This window comes from Eschscholzia californica, unplaced genomic scaffold, assembly GCF_041429995.1.
Source record: "Eschscholzia californica isolate CP2 unplaced genomic scaffold, dmEscCali1.0.p SCAF_1, whole genome shotgun sequence".
NCBI classification, from domain to species: Eukaryota; Viridiplantae; Streptophyta; class Magnoliopsida; order Ranunculales; family Papaveraceae; genus Eschscholzia; species Eschscholzia californica.
The window spans coordinates 87290862-87311270 of record NW_028238198.1 but is presented as its reverse complement, the minus strand read 5'-3'; the positions used below and the strand labels follow the sequence as shown (position 1 = coordinate 87311270).

The window sequence follows — 20409 nt, the reverse complement described above, 5'->3', positions numbered from 1 at the left end:
TTTTTTAGCCCTTTCTTTCCTCTGTTTTGCCCTTCTATTTAAAATTATCACCTTTTAACCGTTCGCGGAGGAAGAAGAGGAAGGCGGACTTCGTACTTATAAAAGGAGACGGACCACCCATGTCCATGGTGTTTATGACAGGAAAGCACCACATACCATGATCAAGATGGTCCTAGGGTTTCTAATTTGATCCTGATTATACTATCCACAACCTCCAAATAGTAAGTAACTATGTAAATCACAAAACAGTTGATATTAAAAGCAATCATCAACATATTATTCTCATTAAAAGATCAATATTGACCTGACAAACTCTAAGGATTAAGCATTATACCCCAATTTTACCAAATGATATACGGTTTTGTATTGGAATAATCAAACTTGAGGGTAGAGATACGTTGCAGTTCTTCAGACCAGGAAATATATGACTCCATCCAATGGAATCAAGGTGAAACAAAAATGTAAGACCTGAGGGTAGAGATAGGGTGCAGTTCTTCAAGTAAAATTTTAGTACATATTAACCCTCTTTGAGCCACTTTCGCTCAGTTAGTCCTTCAAGAAGTAGTAAGTCGACGAGTTCCTCCTGATCAAGAAAATAATAGTATCATAATTAGTATCGCATTCATTGCCAAGGAGTGGTAAAGCAGAAGTAAACAGACCAGGAAAAAGATCATCAATCGCTAGACAACCAAGGAGGAAACAGGCAGATCTTATGATTGCTGTTTGCTGCTGATCATCTTTGATATGAAGCAGTTTTTTCAGAAACACCACTCGAGTTGCTTTCTCGAGTAAAAACAGTTTCTTGTGAAAAAAAATACAAGACATTTTAATATTAATGGTTATGGAAATAAGCAAGTACTCACAAACTTAGCCTAAATATACCTTACAGGATTGGGTTCTTCTAATAAGAAGCTGCACGAAAGACCTGTTTCTTGATGGAGCATTTACGTGTACTAAAGAACAAAAGTATGATATATAGGAGCCATATGAAAAGGCAGATATTACCCACAAGTCCACAACCCACAAGCAGGTGGGTCAAAAACAAGATAGTAGCTTCATCACTATGTGTTTTATTCATTGAGAATGCAATCAATGGGGAAGCCTAGAATGTAGTATCAAAAAACACCATCGACAAACAATTGACCCTAGTACTCCTCTACACGGCCAATTCAATCCCAAAGCAACACAAAGTTTACGAAACGAATCTAATGAAGAAGGAACACAATCACTCTACTCACAACAAGTACTCCAAAACGTAGGCAATCCTTGATCAGGAATCAGGTCCAATACTAAAATTTGCAGAAGTAATACAAGCTAAACACACCAAGGAAGTATAAAATAGGTCTCCAGCAAAACATTCAGCTACTATCCCTAAAGTACTACATATTAGGTAATTAGCGAGTTTAATACGAATAGAGAAAGAAACAATGTAAGATCTCACCTCGTCCCTTCTTTGCAGTAGATGGATTCAGATTAACAGTTGGCCCCATATTTGGTTGTCCACATCCTGGAAGCTCCTTGTTAGTTGGATTGGCAGTCCCAGAACACGGTATATAACCAGCATCGCAAGCCTCAAATCCTTCACCGGTACTAAATCCCCGGCCAGTTTCCCCAAGCCCCTTATTATCTAACCCAGGATGCATGCAAAAAACTTGATCGTCACATCGAAGATCACATGTATTTACAGCATAAGACCCCATCAAATTAGACTGAGGATGCAAATTTGAAATCCCATCGATACCCTTTGTGGGTTTTTGATAAGGAAAAGATCCAATCTCCCCTTCAATTCTTCCCCGAATGTCCACAAGCAAACACTTCAAACGTGCTACCTCTGCCTCGAGAGCGGCTTGACTATGCAACTTTTTCATCAACTGCTGATTAATGGTTCTTAATCTGAAAACTTCATCCTCTAAAGAAGCTGCCCGAGCTTTCTTTTTCTCGCGATACTTCCGAACAGCTTCTCGGTTACCCGCCGGACGTTTTTTAGGTTTTGTTTCAACAGATTCAGCTGTATCATCTGTACCTACCTTATCATCACTTAGGGCAGGAAGGATTTTGGTATGAACATGAAAACAGGTATGGGTGTGAGATAAATCTGGACCAGGAGGGTTGCAAGTGTGGGTATGAGTACAAGCATGGGTATCTCTGAGGATTTCGTCGAAAAAACTATCCATTGAGCAACTGCTCGGTAGCTGATTATCCATGTTCAATATTTGATTCGAGAAATCAAGTTCCCCATCATCCATAATCACAAAAAAATTGCCCAATTCAAGCAATTTGAACTCAATCAACTAACAAAAACGATATTCTTTTAAACTCTGCAAATTTGAAGAAAGATGAGTAAGCAAGCTTTGCCCAAATAAAACCCTAAGAAACTAGAAAATTAGTGAGAATTTTGGGATACTAATAGAAACCCAGATTAAAAGTAACGATTTTTAGGAGTAACGAACCATTTAGTTAATTGAATTCGAAAATGTAATTCCATACGAGCTGAATACAGAACGAATAATTGAAAACCTAAAAAGCAAATTCAGTAAATACAATTAAGTATAATATATCAAGAACAGTATGGAATGGATTCTTACCGGTGAAGGATCGAGGCTTTGGGTTAAACCTTTGAAATGCAAGGAAGGGGAAAAGGGAGAAACCCTTTTTTCGAAACCCTAGACAGGAAAAGATGGAAGAAGAAAGAAACTCACGTTATTGTTTTAAACTTTATGGGCTTTACGGATAAGGAAATATTTGAGTTAATTCTAGGGTCTGTTTGATTGGTGTGAAAATAGGCTTGGGAAAGTCGTTTTCCCAGGAAAATGGAATTTCTACTGTTTGGTTGGACTAAACGACTGTGAAAACCACTTTCCCATGTGAAAAAAGGAAATATTTGAGTTAATTCTAATTTCACACTCAATTTGTTTTGGCCCCTATATTTGTCCCCTATTCTAGTTTGGCCCACCAGACTATTCCACTACTTAATCAATATTTTTTTCATTGACGCTCTTTGTTTCGAAAGGTCTCTCTCTGTCCTCTGTCTCTCCTCTCGTCGAGAAAAGACGCCGACAGATAGTTGATCGGGCATCTGTTAGCAATGATCAACTTCAAATGTAGTTTCAATTGACTTCTCTTCTTCTCTCTTCCCTCCCAAGTTCCACCACAACCGTTGATGATGTCTAAATTTGGTTTTAGGTTATCATTCAGGATAAAGAAACTGCTTTGAAGCTCAAGTCAGTAAGACGTTCTTGCAGTTAATTGAGTACGAATTTCGAATTTAGGAATTGGACCTTCTTGTTGTATTAGCTTGAGATTCATCTTCTTCTATGTTCAAGGCGAGTCTGTTGCTTTATATAGGCTCGTTAACCCACTGTTGATAAGCAGTTGTGATGAAACACTGTACATCCGTCGCCTGAAAACTACTATTTTGTAGTCGTAGACTCGTAGGAGATTTAACTTCCTTATTTGGGTTACTCCCGTAACTTTGATATGTTGTAATAATATCAAGTTTCATTGTTCAAAGATATTTTGTATTTTGGGTAGATTGTGTTGTCGATCTTGTATATTTTTATGGGAAAGTTTCTTTCCGTCTCAAGTTATTTAAACACTTATAATATCTTTTGTTTGAGATTTTGGATCAGATTCAGGCTCAAGTTGGGAAAGTAATAGGCACGCTTCTACCCCCATATTTCGGGATTAAGGTACCAGTGTCACTTTAGCATACATCCTTTACTTCTCCAGAATCACATGTATATGTGATTGTATCTAGAGACTAGAGCCAGAGCAACGCTTAGGCGCCTAAGACACTCGTCCCGACCCCATAGTTCGGGACTTAAGTAACAAAACTCTTTCAGATCACCTCCCTAGCGACTTAACACGGGCTGACCTATTAAGTATTTGGTATTTCCTTGACTTATTGACCTAACCGATTGATGACCAAAGAGAGATCGAAGTACATCTCCTGGGAAGTACGAGAACCACCTTGATATGGAAACAATTTTTACCAAAGCTTGCATGCCATTATATCAGATTCATTTTCCTATTGGCCTTCTTCTCCTAAAGGCTCTAGTGAGAGAATTCACTAAATTATCTTAACACAAAGAGGAGGGAGAGAGGTCTTTAAGGCCTTGCAACAAAAAAAAAGAGATATTTTAAGGCAACTTGATTATGTATAATCTTTATAAAAGAGTCACAATTAATGCAGCCATCAAATTATTATTCTCATTGAAGATCAATTTTGACCACACAATTCCTACTAGGTAGATCTACCAATTTCTACTTTTAAGGCGACTTCAATATATATAATCTTCATAAAATAGTCAAAATTAAATGCTAACCATCAACATATTATTCTTATTGAATGATCAATTTTAACAACACAAACTCCAAGAACAAAGCATTTTGATTCCAACTTTACATGATGACCTCTGGTTGGTATTGAAAGAATCAATTAATCAAAACATGAGGGGATCTACCAATTTCTACTTTAAAGAAACTTTGAAGGTGAGGATAGAGTGCAGTTCTTCTATTAAAATGATTTGAAGTGAACTTTTTTACCCTCTTTTAAGCCATCCATTTTCACCCAGTTCTTCAATAAGTAGTCGGTCAACGAGCTCCTCCTGATTAAGAAAATAATATCATAATTATCATCAGTATCTCATTCATCAGCCAGCAGCGGTAAAGCAGAAGAAAACGTACCAAGAAAAAGATCATTAATGAAAACCAAGCAATCTAAATACTACTTTCAGTTTTTCACTGTGTACTTGTAATGTCGTTTTCACGACAATCAACTTTAAACTAAGCACTATACTACCCGACAAAGTTTGGTTTCTCCGCGCTTCCATAATTTGTTTACCTAATGACTTCCAGATGAAATATGAAACACTTTAATCCATCACCAAACAAATAAAAAACATCGGCCTTGATATAGCTAGAAGGTGGTACTACCACAAACACCAGTGAACAAAATGATTCCATTATCCATCTACTCTACCAATTCAATCCCAAAACGATACAAACACTTACAAAATGTTCCTAATGAAGAAGCGATACAAAACTCCTTACTACTACTCAACCAACAGCAAATAGCCTAACGGCAAAACTTAAAGAAGCAATACAAGCGCAAACCAAATAGGGCAGTATAAGCAAAACATTCAACTACTACCCCCAAAATACTACTCAAAAGAAAATTAACGATTTAACACGGAAAAGGAAAGAAGCAATGTAAGGTCTAACCTCGTCCCTTTTTCGCAGCAGAAGGATTCGGTTTAGCAGTTGACCCCATATTTGGTTGTCCGCATCCTGGATGCTCCGTGTATGTTGGATTAGCAGTCCCAGAACACACTATATAACCAGCATCACAAGCCTCAAATCCTTCACCAGTACTAAATTCACCACCAGTTTCGCCAACCCCCTTATTATCTAACCCAGGATGCAAGCAGAACATTTGATCGTCACATCGAAGATCACATTCATTTACAGCATAAGCTCCCATCAAGTTGGATTGAGGATGCAAATTCGAAATCCCATCAATACACTTGGTGGCTTTTTGGTAAGGAAAAGATCCTATTTCCCCTTCAATTCTTCCCCTAATGTCCACAAGCAAACACTTCAATCTTGCTACCTCCGCCTCAAGAGCAGCTTGATTGTGTAACTTTCTCATCAACTGCTGATTAATGGTTCTTAATCTGAAAACTTCATCCTCCAACGAAGCTGCCCGGACTTTCTTCTTTTCGCGATACTTCCGAACAGCTTCTCGATTACCCGCAGTACGTTTTTTAGGATTTGTTTCGACAGATTCAGATGTATCATCTGTAGTAACCTTATCTTCACTTGGGGTAGGAAGGATTTTGGTATGAACATGGAAACAAGTATGGGAATGAGATAAATCTGGTCCAGGAGGGTTACATGTATGGGTATGAGTACAAGCATGACTATCTCTCAGGATTTCGTCGAAAATACTATCCATCGGGCAACTGCTCGCAAGCTGATTATCCATGTTTAATTCTTCAGTCGAGAAACCAAGTTCTTCATCATCGATAATCATCGAACAATTCACCCAATTCAAGCAATTTGAACTGAATTAACTAGTAAAAACCATTATCTTAATCAAATTCTGCAAGTTTAAGGAAGTTTGAGTAAAGCTTCACCTAATGTACCAACACCCTAAATTACTCAAGAATTAGTGACAATTTGGGGATTCTGGAAGCAACCCAGATTAAAAGTAATAATTTTTAAGTGAATTACGGATTATAGAAGCATTTAGTTAACTGAATTCAATAATGTAATTTAATGGGAGCTGAAGCAGAAAAGTAGAAAACATACAATTGAAACCCTAAAAGGAAAGGAAAATCATGGAAGTAGACAATTGAAATGGAAACAGGTTCTTACCGGTGAAGAATGAAGTTTTGGTCGAAATCTTTTGGAATGCAAGTTAGGGTAAAATGTCGGGTCTCGATCTCTTCAGATCTTCTTCTTCTTCTTCTTGTTTGGATCAAGTATTTCTAGGGTTTGGTATTTCTTGGGTCTTTTTCTAACAGTTGTCCTCTTTCTTTGTCAGGAGGCTTTGGCAATTAAAAAATTGAAATAAATGAGAATGAGATGTTCTCTTCCACCCATTGGAAAAAGATATAAGTACACTTGCTTTTTGTTTTTTTTTTAGAAAGCCTCAATGACCATTTGTCCATTTTCTTGAGATTCCATTTGAGGGGTGTTTGAATTTTGCACTTACCAGTGGAATTGTTATCCGCCCCAAGGGCTTACTAACACTCAGAATGGACTGGGTTTTTTCAACAAAAAAAAAAAAAAGTATGGACTGGGTGCTTATTTAGAAGATGGGTGAGGTGGTGTGAGGGGGAGATGAGATAGATATGAGATGTGATGAAGTGGAGAAACAAGAGGAGATGAGGTGGTCTTTAATGTTTTTAAATTTTTTAAAAAATTAATTCTGTTTTGGCCCATAAGAGAATTTTTCGAAAAAGTTAATTTTTTTTTTTACTGTTAGTAGTTAAATCGAACTGATGGATACTTTTGCATAAGTCTGTCAATGGATATCTGAATATTTGACATCCGATCCGTAACTGTATTCGAGTTGTAAGAAAATATTCGAAAATTTGGATATCGGATACGGATATTCCTTATCGATAACTGCTTATCAGATGACAGATATCGAATGCGGATACGCCAATATCCGGTCCGTATATCCGACAAGTACTATAAAAAAGGGTTCCATTTTGGCCCCCTAAGGATGACCAACTGACCAAAATGGCCCCCTAAAGATGACCAGCATATAATTTGGCTCCCTTTTTTATATTTTCGTCAGTTGATGGGCCTAAAAGGTTACCCTAAATAGGTTATCACCCGCAAGTATACGGGCGTCAAGTGATAATTCCGGTAAGACCGGTTCGTTCCTCAGAGACTAAGTGAAACCTATTCTAAGACTTGGAAGTAACTCGGTTTTTGGTTTTGATGAGGTTTTGGTAATAAATTAAAATAAATAAAATATTAAAACAAATAAAAAGATGAACTCAAATGGGGGGAGAAGTCTAGAGATCGGAATCCACCTCAAACTATCGTAAATGATTTAACTCTTTTCTAAAATGATTCTATAATTTTTATAACTCAATATCTAGAAAAATAGCCTTATCTAGATATCGGAAAATCAAACGTTGAAACAAGGTTATTCAAGATGTATTATGTTAATCCCAAATCCTACATAATCATGTCCCAACTATCGTCTATCAAACGACAAGTATAAACCATCAAAGAAGTTTATTTCTAAGCATGACCTATCAAGATATAAGCATAAACGATGAAGTTCTAATATAATTCGAAGGAATTGATTAAAACATAGTCGCACATCATAAGAATCATGAAAACAAAGAGAATAAGTTATTCATGCTTGAAGTTTCATCTTCACTCTAGATACAAAAATTAGCAACTCATATTAGGCATTTGCATCATCAAGATTATAGAAAATATTATCATTGTATAACAAAAAATAAAGGGAAGAAAGTCACCCAATATTAAACTCTTTGATGATGTTGATAAATAGATAAGAACCTTTCTCTTTTCTGAAATTCTCTCTCTCTTTTTCTTTACACACCTCTCTCTGTTAATGGAAGAAGAGATAAAAGAAAGTCTCTCACAAACCCTCTCTCTCTCTCTCTCTCTCTCTCTCTACACAACAATCACTTCTTTCTCTGTTTTCTCTCTTCACTCTCTCACAAAGAAAAGAAAGAAAAGATTATAGATAATGATGGTGTCTCCTGTCTAAAGATGAGATGGTGATGAGAATTGATGTTGAAGCCCCTTCCTTCTTCTCTCTCTCTCTCTGAAAATTATGTCATGTAAGTTTTGAGAGGAGGAAGAAGGCTAGAGGAGTTCCACTCCCTGCTTTTGTCCCAAAGATAAGATCCTCTAATAATTAAGCTTCTGTCCCTTCTCTTTTATAAGAGATGAAAATCCAGAATCCCCCTTTAGAAAATATCTCGGTTATCTTCTCATTTCAAAAGAGATGATAAAAACAGAGAACTTGATCCCATCAATCTCTTCTTATTGTAAGTATATCCCCTCTGATCAAATCTGCCTATTAATCAAGCTCTCCTTCTCAAAATAACCCAAAACCATTCGGTCTCTCTCTCATATTAGAAGCTAAGAGATCTCTGAAATATCTATTTTTGATCTTCCATATGATTCTCTCTCTCTCTAGGAATTATATTCCTCAATCTAGGATCCTCTCTGTAAATAATCTCAATTTTGCTCCATCCATCTTTCAAGCAATTGAATCTTCTTTCTAAATCATATCTTCAATTTCTATCTCTATAAAAATTTCCAATCAATCTCTCCCTTGCTGTCCACGGTTTCTTCTTCCATCTTGATGTTATCCCACTTTCCATCTCTGTAATTTAGAACAGCTCACACTCTCCTTCTCTCTCTCTCTCTTTCTGGTTCGGTTTGAGTCAAGAGAAGATATAGAGAAGAATATCTTCCCCCCATTCAAGCAATTTCTCTGAAAATCTTGTTATCTCTAACAGCACATATATCTCTCTTTCCTTCTTGTTGTAAATCTTCTTTCCATTTCTCTCTCTAGATTTCTTAAAATCTTCTTTTCAATCCCTTCCAAAGCAGCTCGATTTTATTGTAAGGTAAGAGAGATATCTTCTTCCCTTTTTGTCAAGCCGTTATTCTATGATCATACAATAGAATATTTTATTGTTTCCTTAATACAGTAGTAAAAGATAAGAGAGAGAGACAGGGAAACACGTACAGCAGCTAGGTCACGGGTGGATTACTAGTTTTGAAATGATTGAGTACTTCGCAGAGTAACGTAATATGTTGGGACAGGTGCTGGGATGAGGCCTAATTCAATGTAACAACACCAACCATTAGATCTCTTAGACGCACCCGCACGTATTTGCTTATAACTTGTACCCGGGTGTACGGGATCAATAACCCTTAGAAAAATCCTGACTGCCTTCCTGCTAAGCCCACCAGTATACCGAAAATCCTCATCTCGCCATTCTGTTTGCGCCACGCGTCCTTGGGAAATTCGTGTTGACCTTTGGTCAACAAATTTGAACCCAAATTTTGACTTAAGCTAACTTTTCGCTCGAGACTCCGATTTAAGTTCCGCTTTCGCCGATGGATTCGTATTGAACTCTACTTTCACATGAGCACTAATATTGACCATAATACCCTTGTCATTAAAATGACCAAAATGCCCCTCAAATACGTCCTTATCACGATGTTTCCGCATCGAACTCCGTAAATGAGACCTGAGAAAGAAAATCAAACAAATCATCAGAGTAACCGCTCGAACTGGACTAACTAACCCTAGTTAAGAGATTCAGATGGAACATTTTCATGTCTCATCATCAGTCAACTTTAACACCAGTCTTGCTTTTTCTTTTTTTACCCTTCTATTTAAAACAAATAACCTCTTTGCCTTTATTCACTTTCTTTGCCGGAAAATAGTCGTTGGCGGATGGTCGGATGGCGACCATCAAGAAAATAAAATTGTTTATCTTATCTTTTTTTTTTTGAGGAGTTATCTTCTTATATCCTTCTCTCTCTTATATATATATATGATCCCGATTTCGCATCTCTCTCTCTCTCTATATATATACTAGGGTATATCCCGTGCCCTAGGACACGGACACTTATATCAATCAGATGTTACAAAATTTATTTTATATTTTATTGAGAGAGAGAGATTTTTGTTAGTTATTATTTTTTGGTATTATTTTTTTGTTTCTTTTCTCTTAAATTAGTTATTATTTTATTGACAGAGAGAGATTTTAATTTCTTTCTTTAACCCTCGAAATTTATTTTGTTTCTTTTTTTTTCTTAAATTAGTTATTTTATTTCTAAGAAGGAAAGGATTATTATTTTTTAAATAGGTAACTTTATTTCTACGAAGGATTATATTTTAAATTTTGAGAAGGGCTTCTAGACAATATGAATAATTAAATAAGGATGTTTGTCCCAGTCATCGTTTTCCCTTCTGTTTTATATAATATATATATATATATATATACATACTAGGTGTCCACCGCGTCCTACGGACGCGGTAGATCCCTTTTGGCTAACGCCTTCATGTATGAACCAACCTAAAACATGTAACCTTCCTGTTCATCGATTGTGTTGAATATGTCTTAGTGGTGCGTGTATATTGGGGTCATGCATAACCTAGACGTGTATGTGTCGCGATAGGAAGTCATTGTTCTTTGAGCAATAAGAATGAAAGTCTATCAAATTGATAAGATACTCAAAGTGGTGCTTGTTCACTGCAAGGAAGTTTTCCGTCTAAGATCACCTTGTCTGAAGTAACGTTCACCAAAAAACAAAATAATACTTTGGTAGAACAAAATAAACAACGTATTCATTATCCAAGAAAGCAAACAAATTTACGACGTGCCTTTTTTCAGCCAATATATCCAAAGTGAACTATGCATCATTTTTTTTAGCCAATCCGACCAGTTGGAGGATTATTTTTTCAAAAAATAAACAAGCTGAACCCCCAAAATGGGCGAGGGGCTGCCTACGTACCAATGAATTAGAACATGAAATCCTCTAATTCAAAGGATCAAGCCTTCACGTAGTTCTCTCTCGTCCCTTTATTACCCATTAATGTTACTTCCCTTCATAAACTCATATCCTGAATCCTGATTATGCTGCTGCTGCTGTGGTTCTTCTTGCAATCCCTCCTGATGAGGTTTGGACAGCTCCCCTGTGTTGAAAAGGGGGCTTTTAAACCAAATTTGGGTTTGGGCCCAATATAAAAGTGTGGGTTTGAGTAAATGGTTTACCAAACTAGAAGGGGTAAAAAAGTAAATGCCTCATGAAATTAATTAAAAGGGTGTAGAGAGTTCTTTTCTTAGTCAAGTTCAAGAACAATCTAGAGAGAGAAAGTAAAAGGAGTATAGTATACAAGAAACTTGAAGAAGAAGACATAGATCTAGTATGAATGTTGTGTTTAAGGTAAGAACTAACTTCAATATCTAGTTTAAATTGTGACAAAACTTTATGTCTCTTGTTTTATGAGATTGTGTAGATCTAAAGAAGCTTTATTATATGAAAGTATGTTGATGTGAATCTTTTGAGTTTATTTGAGTGTATTGAAGTATCTATACCTCTAATCTCCAACAAATTGGTATCAGAGCCATATTAATTTATCAATTTAAGCTTTTTCAACATTTTTGAGATCTAGGGTTTGTGAAATTTTTGGGGATCTTTTAAGAAAATGTCAAATATGATACAACCTCAAATACCTAGGTTAACTAAAGAGAACTATGAACATTGGTGTATTCAAATGAGTGTATTATTGGGATCTCAAGATTTGTGGGATATTGTTCAAAATGGTTATGTAGAACCAACTCAAGAAGAAGAGAGTTTTATGAATGATGTACAAAAGTGTGTTCTTAAAGACTCAAGAAAGATGGATAAAAAAGCCTTATTTCTTATCTATCAAGGAATTGATGGTCCCACATTTGAAAAAGTGTCCGAAGCAAAATCATCGAAAGAGGCTTGGAATATTCTCAAGAATTCATTTAGAGGAGTTGATAAAGTGGTAAAGGTTCGTCTCCAAATTTTGCGTGGTGAATTTGAAAGATTGAGTATGAATGAAGGAGAACTTGTCTCCGATTATGTTTCAAGAGTATTGTCTAATGTTAACGAAATGAAAAGGTGTGGTGAAAAATGTGATGATGTTCGGGTGATGTAGAAGATTTTACGGTCTTTGACACCTAAATTTGATAGTGTGGTTATTGTCGTTGAAGAATCAAAAGATTTGGAATCCATGACGGTAGATGAATTGATGGGAACATTGCAAATCCATGAACAAAGGGTGAATAGAAATGTCGCAACCTCTTCAAATTGTTCGGTTGATCAAGTACTTCAAGCAAAACTCACTTTTGAAGAAAAACAATATACACCCCAAAAAGAAAGAGACTATGAGAGTTATGGTAGAGGTTATGATAATGGTAGAAGAGGCTTTGGAAACCAAAGAGGAAGAAATTTTTTTAATAGAGGAAGAACAAATGAACCAAGAGGAAGAGGTAGAGGAAACTTTACTAGACCTTATAATAGCCAAGGTAGAGACAAAAGGGATATTGAATGCTATAATTGTCACAAGCTCGGGCATTATAGTACTGAATGTTGGTATAAAAATGAAGTTAAGGAAGAATCAAACCTTGTTGAAGATGAAGTAGAAATTAATGTTGATCCTACATTGTTATTTTCTTGTGATGGTCTTGACGAATCACAAACAAACACTTGGTATTTCGACACCGGTGCAAGTAATCATATTTGTGGAAAAAGAGAATTGTTTGTTGAAGTGAATGAAAGTGTGAAAGGGTGTGTAAAGTTCGGTGACTCCTCAAAGATACCGGTGCTAGGGAAAGGTAATATCCTCATTCAACTAAAAAATGGAAAACATAACTATATTTCCGATGTCTATTATGTTCCCGCAATGAAAAATAATATTTTGAGTTTGGGACAACTTTTAGAAAAAGGTTATGATATAAGATTGAAGGATCTTCATCTCACATTAAGAGATAGAAGTGGAACTCTAATTGCTAAGGTAAAGATGACAAAGAATAGATTATTTCCCTTGAACATTCAACATGGTGATGCAAAATGCTTAAACTCTATTGTGAAAGATGAATCTTGGTTGTGGCACTTGAGACTTGGGCATCTAAACTTTGATGGGATGAAGACCTTGGCAAGCAAGAATATGGTAAGGGGTTTACCATGTATTGATCACCCAAACAAAGTGTGTGAAGGGTGTATCTTTGGCAAGCATCATCGCACAAGTTTTTCTAAAGAAGGGAGGTGGAGAGCATCTAATATATTGGAGCTTGTGCATACCGATGTTTGTGGTCCATTGAAGCCAATGACAAATGGAGGTAACAATTACTTTCTCACTTTTATTGATGATTTTAGTAGAAAAACATGGGTTTATTTCTTAAAAAATAAATCCGAAGTATTTGAGGCATTCAAAGAGTTCAAGAACATGGTTGAGAAACAAAGTGGTTTTATGATAAAGAAACTAAGGTCCGATAGAGGTGGAGAATATACCTCAAGAGCATTTGATATGTTTTGTAGAGAACATGGGATTGTTCATGAACTTACTCCGTCATACACACCACAACTAAATGGAGTTGCCGAAAGGAAAAATCGCACCATATTAGACATGGCAAGAAGCATGTTAAAAGAAAAAAGTTTGCCTAGAGAATTTTGGGGTGAAGCCGTTGCATGTGCCGTATACTTGTTAAATAGATGTCCCACTAAAAGTGTCTATATGAAGACCCCACAAGAGGCATGGGGTTATTACAAGCCTAGTGTATCTCATTTAAAGATATTTGGATGTATTGCTTATGCAAAGATACCGGAAGCAAGAAGAACAAAACTTGATGACAAAGGTGAGAAATGTATCTTTCTTGGGTATAATGAGCAAATGAAATGTTACAAGTTGTTTAATCCAATTGTCAATAAAGTTCTATTTAGTAGGGATGTGGTATTTGAAGAAGATTTGGCATGGGAATGGAAAGGAAAAGAAATTGTTCAAGTTGAACTTAGAATTGAAGGAGAAGAAGAAGAAGATGTGCCACCAAGAGAATTTCAAAGAGACCCACAAACACCATCGTCCTCATCTCCATCATCCTCATCATCGGGGGGAAGTTCTAATGAAGGGCCAATGAAAACAAGAAGTTTGAGAGAGATATATGAAGTTGTGGATAATGAAGAAGAATTAAACTTGTGTTGTTTTCTCATGGATTGTGATCCTATTAGTTATGAAGAAGCCATCCAAGAAGAAAAATGGGAAAATGCTATGAATGAAGAAATTAATGCAATTGAAAAAAATGATACTTGGGAGTTGACAAATTTGCCAAAAGGATACAAACCTATTGGTGTGAAGTGGGTGTATAAGACAAAGAAGAATGCAAGTGGAGAAGTCCAAAGATACAAAGCAAGACTTGTAGCTAAAGGTTACAAGCAAAGAGCCGGCATTGATTATAGTGAGGTATTTGCTCCCGTTGCTCGTATGGAAACAATTAGATTGTTAATCTCTATAGCGGCTCAATATTCATGGAAAATTTATCAACTTGATGTCAAGTCGGCATTCTTGAATGGTATCCTTGAGGAGGAGATATATGTTGAACAACCTTTAGGGTATGTTAGAAAGGGCAAAGAAGATAAAGTTTATAAGTTGAAGAAGGCCCTTTATGGGTTAAAGCAAGCTCCACGTGCATGGAATGCAAGAATTGATAAGTATTTTCAAGAAAATGGATTTGAAAAGTGTCCTCATGAGCACACTTTATATATGAAAGTGAAAGAAGGTGGAGGTATGTTATTTGTTTGTCTCTATGTTGATGATTTGATATTCACCGGTAATGATTCAAGACTATTTGATGAGTTCAAGAAGAGCATGATTAAGGAATTTGATATGACCGATATTGGGTTGATGGGTCATTTCCTTGGTATTGAAGTAAAGCAAATGGAAAATGGCATATTTATTTCTCAAAGTGGATATGCTAAGGAAGTTCTTAAAAGGTTTAAAATGGAGTCATGTAATCCGGTAAACACCCCTCTTGAAAGTGGAGTGGAGTTGAGAAAATGCTCAAGAAGAAGTGATGTCGATCCTACATATTTCAAAAGTTTGATTGGAAGTCTACGTTATCTTACATGTACAAGACCGGATATTCTTTATGGAGTTGGGCTAGTGAGTAGGTACATGGAGACACCGGATGAATCTCATCTTAATGTTGCAAAGAGGCTCCTTCGATATATTAAAGGTACGCTCAATGATGGTTTATTTTTCTCTTGTGAACAAGATTTTAAGCTTATCGGTTATTCCGATAGTGATTGGGGTAGAGACTTAGATGAAAGAAAGAGTACATCGGGGTTTGTATTTTTTATGGGTTACACGGCATTTACTTGGTCTTCTAAAAAACAACCCATTGTGACTTTATCTACTTGTGAGGCGGAATATGTAGCCGCTAGCTCCATGGTTTGTCATGCAATTTGGTTAAGAAATATGTTGAAGCATCTTCAATGCCCTCAAGTTGGTCCAACCGAAGTGTTCCTTGATAACAAATCGGCTATTGCTTTAGCCAAGAATCCCGTTTGTCATGAAAGAAGCAAGCACATTGATACACGCTACCATTTTATTCGTGAACATGTTAAGGAAGGTGATATTGAAGTGATGTATTGCAAGTCTCAAGATCAAATAGCGGATATATTTACGAAGCCGTTGAAGCATGATGTCTTTGAGAGATTGAAGTGGATGTTAGGTATGAGAAGCTATATAAATTTGGTTTAAGGGGAGATGTTGAAAAGGGGGCTTTTAAACCAAATTTGGGTTTGGGCCCAATATAAAAGTGTGGGTTTGAGTAAATGGTTTACCAAACTAGAAGGGGTAAAAAAGTAAATGCCTCATGAAATTAATTAAAAGGGTGTAGAGAGTTCTTTTCTTAGTCAAGTTCAAGAACAATCTAGAGAGAGAAAGTAAAAGGAGTATAGTATACAAGAAACTTGAAGAAGAAGACATAGATCTAGTATGAATGTTGTGTTTAAGGTAAGAACTAACTTCAATATCTAGTTTAAATTGTGACAAAACTTTATGTCTCTTGTTTTATGAGATTGTGTAGATCTAAAGAAGCTTTATTATATGAAAGTATGTTGATGTGAATCTTTTGAGTTTATTTGAGTGTATTGAAGTATCTATACCTCTAATCTCCAACACCCTGGTTGTACTCTGTTATTGTTCAAGGAGTCATTGTGTTCAATGCCCAACAATGATGACAATTCTTTCATTAATTCATCAACTGATTCTATATCATTCTTGTTCTTCAAGTCGGCGAAGTCCATGGGGATCGTTTGATAATCAGAAACCATACCTTCCCAGAAATACGGATCATTACCAACTTCATTATTTACATCATCAGCGGGTTCTTGTGCTACTACATTAGTATTGTTCAAGTAGTCATAGTCCATGGGGATTTCGTAAGCAGTGTCCGTCATGTCCTCAATTACTATTGCTGTTGCATATGTTAAGCCAACTTGGTTATCTTCATTATTGTTCAAGTACTGCTGCTGGTGTTCTTCTGGCAATCCATCTTGATGTTGTAGCTGCTGCTGGGCTTCTTCTTGCAATCCATCCTCATGAGGTCTGAGCAGCTCCTCTGATTGTACTCCATCATTGTTCAAGTACTGCTGATGCGGTTCTTCTGGCAATCCATCTTGATGTGGTAGCTGCTGCTGCTGGGCTTCTTCTTGCAATCCATCCTCATGAGGTCTGAGCAGCTCTTCTGATTGTACTCCATTATTGTTCATGTACTGATTTTGTTCAATGCTCAACAATCCATTCATAAATTCATCATCTGATTCTTGTGCTACTACATTATTATTGTTGTTCACGTCGGTGAAGTCCATGGGGGCCGTTTCAAAATCAACACCAATACATTCCCAAAAAGACCGATAATTACCAACTTCATTATATACATCATCAGCTTGTTCTTGTGCTACTACTACATTAGTATTGTCCAAGTAGTCAAAGTCCATGGGGATCATTTCATAACCAGTGTTAGTCACGTCCTCGATTACTATTCCCGCTGCATCTATTAAGTCGACTTGGTTATCTTGAATAGGCTGCTGATATGCACTTATTACTTCTTCTACCGGTGATGTTGTCATGTCCTGGATTACTAATCCTGGTGCATCTGTTGAGCCGACTTGGTTCTCTTGAATAGGCTGCTGATATGCACTCAATACTACTTCTACCGGTGATATCGTCAACTCTGTTTCTCCTCTTGCAGTGTTGCTGCTGCTACTACTAATACCACCATCGCTAACTTTCTTTCGGATTTTACACAATACATAGCCATTGTTGTTGGGGAATGTATCAGGCAATGTGTACTCATGCATAATCCATCTAATATTTGTTCTTCTTCTTTTGGAGTCAGGTTGTGATGATGATGAATTTTTATTTGTCTCTTCAAGTGAGAAGCTCTTCTTGATACCGATTTCCATATTTTTATCGTTGAAAATCAATTTACCTTTACTCTGGCCTTTCCATGTACATGTACCGACGGTTCTTGATGATCTGACAGACTTATTGGATATCTTCTTAAGCTTTGTAAAGAAATACCGAACCTCGCCATAGTTTTCATCAGTATGATTACCCTGACCGTATTTGCTAGTATCTAGATTATAGTTTATGTGGCCATCTTGAGTTAACTTGTCAAATATGTGCCAAGGTTCGGTAACATAAACATCTCTGTCATGGATAAAAAATTCAGTAAAAGGTAATAAATTTTCTCCCAATACCTTCTTCTTTAGATAGTCTTCGATGAGTTCTCCATCAGTTGGGCAAAATCTACACCCTTTAAGTAGTATTCCTTCCACTTCCATTGTTCTTCTTCTTCTTCCTCGAACTTGCTAATGAAATTTTAATTTTATTTTTCTTCACTTGATTCTTTCTTTCTCTTGGTTGATCTTGAAGGTTATATATAGTGGTCAGGTGGGCTTGTAATTAGATTGGTAATCATGAAATCAGGTAGTTAGAGACAATTCCTCAAATAGACAAAATTATAGAAAGTTTCTAATTGTCTTATTAGGTCGTACTCTTAACACTTTTTGTCTTATTAGGTCGCACTACTCTAACACTTTTTGTCTTTTGAAATTATTATTATTATTTAATGCTTGGAAGTCAAGGCAGTTATCCTCCCATTAAGTGAAAACACTCAAGTCAACAACTTTCTATTTTTAACAAAACTTCTATTTTTTATCATCACGAACCTAATTCACTATTTTCCATATATATATATATATACTAGGTGTCGGGACGCGGTAGATCCTTTTTGGCTAACGCCTTCGAAATATAAATTTGCGGTTAACTACGTTTTAGTGGTGCACGTATATGGGACGACATATCCCGAGACGCTTATACGTCGCAAAATTCATTTCTAGACCAATCCAACATTATACAGGGATCTGTAATTCGCATTTGCTATGCGAATCACAAGTCTCGGTCTAATCCTAAATGGTCTGGAAATGAATTTTGTGACGTATAAGCGTCTCGGGATATGTCGTCCCATATACGTGCACCACTAAAACGTAGTTAACCGCAAATTTATATTTCGAAGGCGTTAGCCAAAAGGGATCTACCGCGCCCGTAGGGCGCGGTGGACACCTAGTTGAAGAAAGAAGATTTAATATTGTTCGTTTGTTTACTTTCTCAAACGCCCTTAAAGAAGATATAATATTGTTTGTTTGTTTACTTTCTCAAACCCCCTTCAAAAAGTTGCAAGACTATGAGATCATTCACACACAAATTTATTCCTGAAAGCCACACAATAATTTTTAGTGTGATGGAATAATTTTTTCTTTGATGTCTTCATAATGAAAGATGATAACAATCGACTAAGAAAACAATTAATTTTTTTTATGTCTCTAAAAATGTGCAACTCTAATCAAATAACCTGAAATAGTAAGATAACATTACATTCGAAGATAGGAAAATGAGAGACTGAATTAAATTTGAAACTTAAAATAATGTGGTTAGTTAAATTATCATCTTACATGTCCCTCTCAAAAAAAATATACAAATTTAAATCAAACCCTATATGTAATTTTAGTAATTTTAGAAAATGAAAGATAACATTACATTCGATGATAACATTCGACTATATATTTTATTATTTTTTCTGTTGGAAAATGAAAGAAAAAAATCCGAGGATCAGGAAATACTGGTTGTGGAAGGAGAACAGGAAATAAAACCCGGGTAGGCCGAAACCTGAACCAATTCAAGTGGACACTGAATTTGCCAGTGGATCTATTCATCTACTAGACCAGTGAGCAGAAAGAGGCTATGGATGCCACTCCTTTTGAAATTTTTTTTTGTTATAAGCCATAGCATCTGGTATTGATGATGTCAAACAATATAGTTTTTTTTTTGGCTTCTCGTAGCTTGCTGATAAGTTTCCGTAAACATCACCATCTATTTGTTCAGTAAAAACTTGTTTTATGAACGCGAGCATAGTCCCACATGAGAGAAAGACGATTTAACATCCAAGAATTTTCTTAGTATCGACCACTAAACCATTGAGCTAAAGTAGATGATATAGTCTTATTACACTTTCTATATTAAACTTTAACTAATACTCGCCAAGGATTTTCTTAGTAGCGATCACTAAAAGTCTAAAACATTGAGCTAAAGTAGATGACCGACCGACCTTAGTGGATACATTTGAAGGTAAATTATCATCTAGAAAATCACATCGCTTAATACATCTCATTGTTTTCTACTAATAAGGAGTAACAAACAATTCAAGAAAGGTATGTTCATATATAATAAGTATATACTTGTGTGCATTTCTTAATGATGAAAAGGGAGTATATATATATATATATATATATATATATATATATATGCCAATTCTATTTTCTTTTTGGTTATTCTCTCATCATCTTCTTTTTCAATCTCTTCTTTCAATGTCTCACAACTCAATACATGAAACACAATTTATTTCATTCCATGTTCTTTGATTTGAGTTTATGAACAGATCACATTTACTGATCACACACAACTTGATGTGGGTACAAGCAAGTAAATGTGAGTTATTAACAACATTATTACCTATTTACATCACCTTCCATGCCAATGTCATATTGATATTGGTATGTCTATCAAAAATGGTTTTAGATGTTCTATCTGTCATGGGAATATTAGTTTTTGAGGTGTTTCATGATGTCATTTGCTAACAACATGACATGACTAGAAAAAGTGATTTTTTTTTTTTTTAAATATCACCTATTTCTTATATATGCTTCTATGCCATATGTAGATGTTCTAATTGTAATGCAGATATTGATTTTTGCCCTGCAACCAATAGCTGTAGCATCAATAGCTTGTGCAAC

At 35.9% G+C, this 20409-nt stretch overlaps 3 protein-coding genes across 5 annotated transcripts; all 3 read right to left on the bottom strand.

Annotated features, from left to right (window-relative positions):
* Positions 1-234: 234 nt before the first annotated feature.
* Positions 235-2847, bottom strand: LOC147570705 (basic leucine zipper 23-like). The gene is made up of 3 exons (XM_086657243.1): positions 2586-2847; positions 1442-2318; positions 235-583 (listed from the first exon to the last, which is right to left on the bottom strand). The coding sequence occupies exons 2-3, from the start codon at positions 2244-2246 to the stop codon at positions 555-557; spliced, it is 834 nt and encodes a 277-aa protein (XP_086513369.1). The 5' UTR covers positions 2247-2318; positions 2586-2847; the 3' UTR covers positions 235-554.
* A 1420-nt stretch (positions 2848-4267) lies between these two features.
* On the bottom strand, positions 4268-6636 carry LOC147570704 (basic leucine zipper 23-like). 3 transcript variants are annotated; one of them, XM_086657242.1, is made up of 3 exons: positions 6379-6636; positions 5224-6065; positions 4268-4607 (listed from the first exon to the last, which is right to left on the bottom strand). In XM_086657242.1, the coding sequence occupies exons 2-3, from the start codon at positions 6032-6034 to the stop codon at positions 4594-4596; spliced, it is 825 nt and encodes a 274-aa protein (XP_086513368.1). In that variant the 5' UTR covers positions 6035-6065; positions 6379-6636; the 3' UTR covers positions 4268-4593. The 3 variants fall into 3 exon arrangements, with proteins under 3 accessions (XP_086513368.1, XP_086513367.1, XP_086513366.1); XM_086657241.1 differs by having other exon boundaries at positions 5224-6074; positions 6379-6604; XM_086657240.1 differs by having other exon boundaries at positions 5224-6103; positions 6379-6594.
* A 4339-nt stretch (positions 6637-10975) lies between these two features.
* On the bottom strand, positions 10976-17970 carry LOC147570703 (uncharacterized). Its single transcript, XM_086657239.1, has 2 exons — positions 16235-17970; positions 10976-11218 (listed from the first exon to the last, which is right to left on the bottom strand). The coding sequence occupies exons 1-2, from the start codon at positions 17899-17901 to the stop codon at positions 11158-11160; spliced, it is 1728 nt and encodes a 575-aa protein (XP_086513365.1). The 5' UTR covers positions 17902-17970; the 3' UTR covers positions 10976-11157.
* Positions 17971-20409: the final 2439 nt, after the last annotated feature.

What these genes read in the sequence shown, in the direction of transcription:
- LOC147570705 (XM_086657243.1), bottom strand. Translation starts at nt 2,246, where the DNA reads ATGGATGATGGGGAACTTGATTTCTCGAATCAAATATTGAACATGGAT. An exon ending in TACTGCAAAGAAGGGACGAG is followed by an intron (nt 584 to 1,441) that starts GTGAGATCTTAC and finishes TTTCTTGATCAG; the next exon opens with GAGGAACTCGTCGACTTACT.
- LOC147570704 (XM_086657242.1), bottom strand. Translation starts at nt 6,034, where the DNA reads ATGATTATCGATGATGAAGAACTTGGTTTCTCGACTGAAGAATTAAAC.
- LOC147570703 (XM_086657239.1), bottom strand. Translation starts at nt 17,901, where the DNA reads ATGGAAGTGGAAGGAATACTACTTAAAGGGTGTAGATTTTGCCCAACT. An exon ending in AATAACAGAGTACAACCAGG is followed by an intron (nt 11,219 to 16,234) that starts GTGTTGGAGATT and finishes TTTTCAACACAG; the next exon opens with GGGAGCTGTCCAAACCTCAT.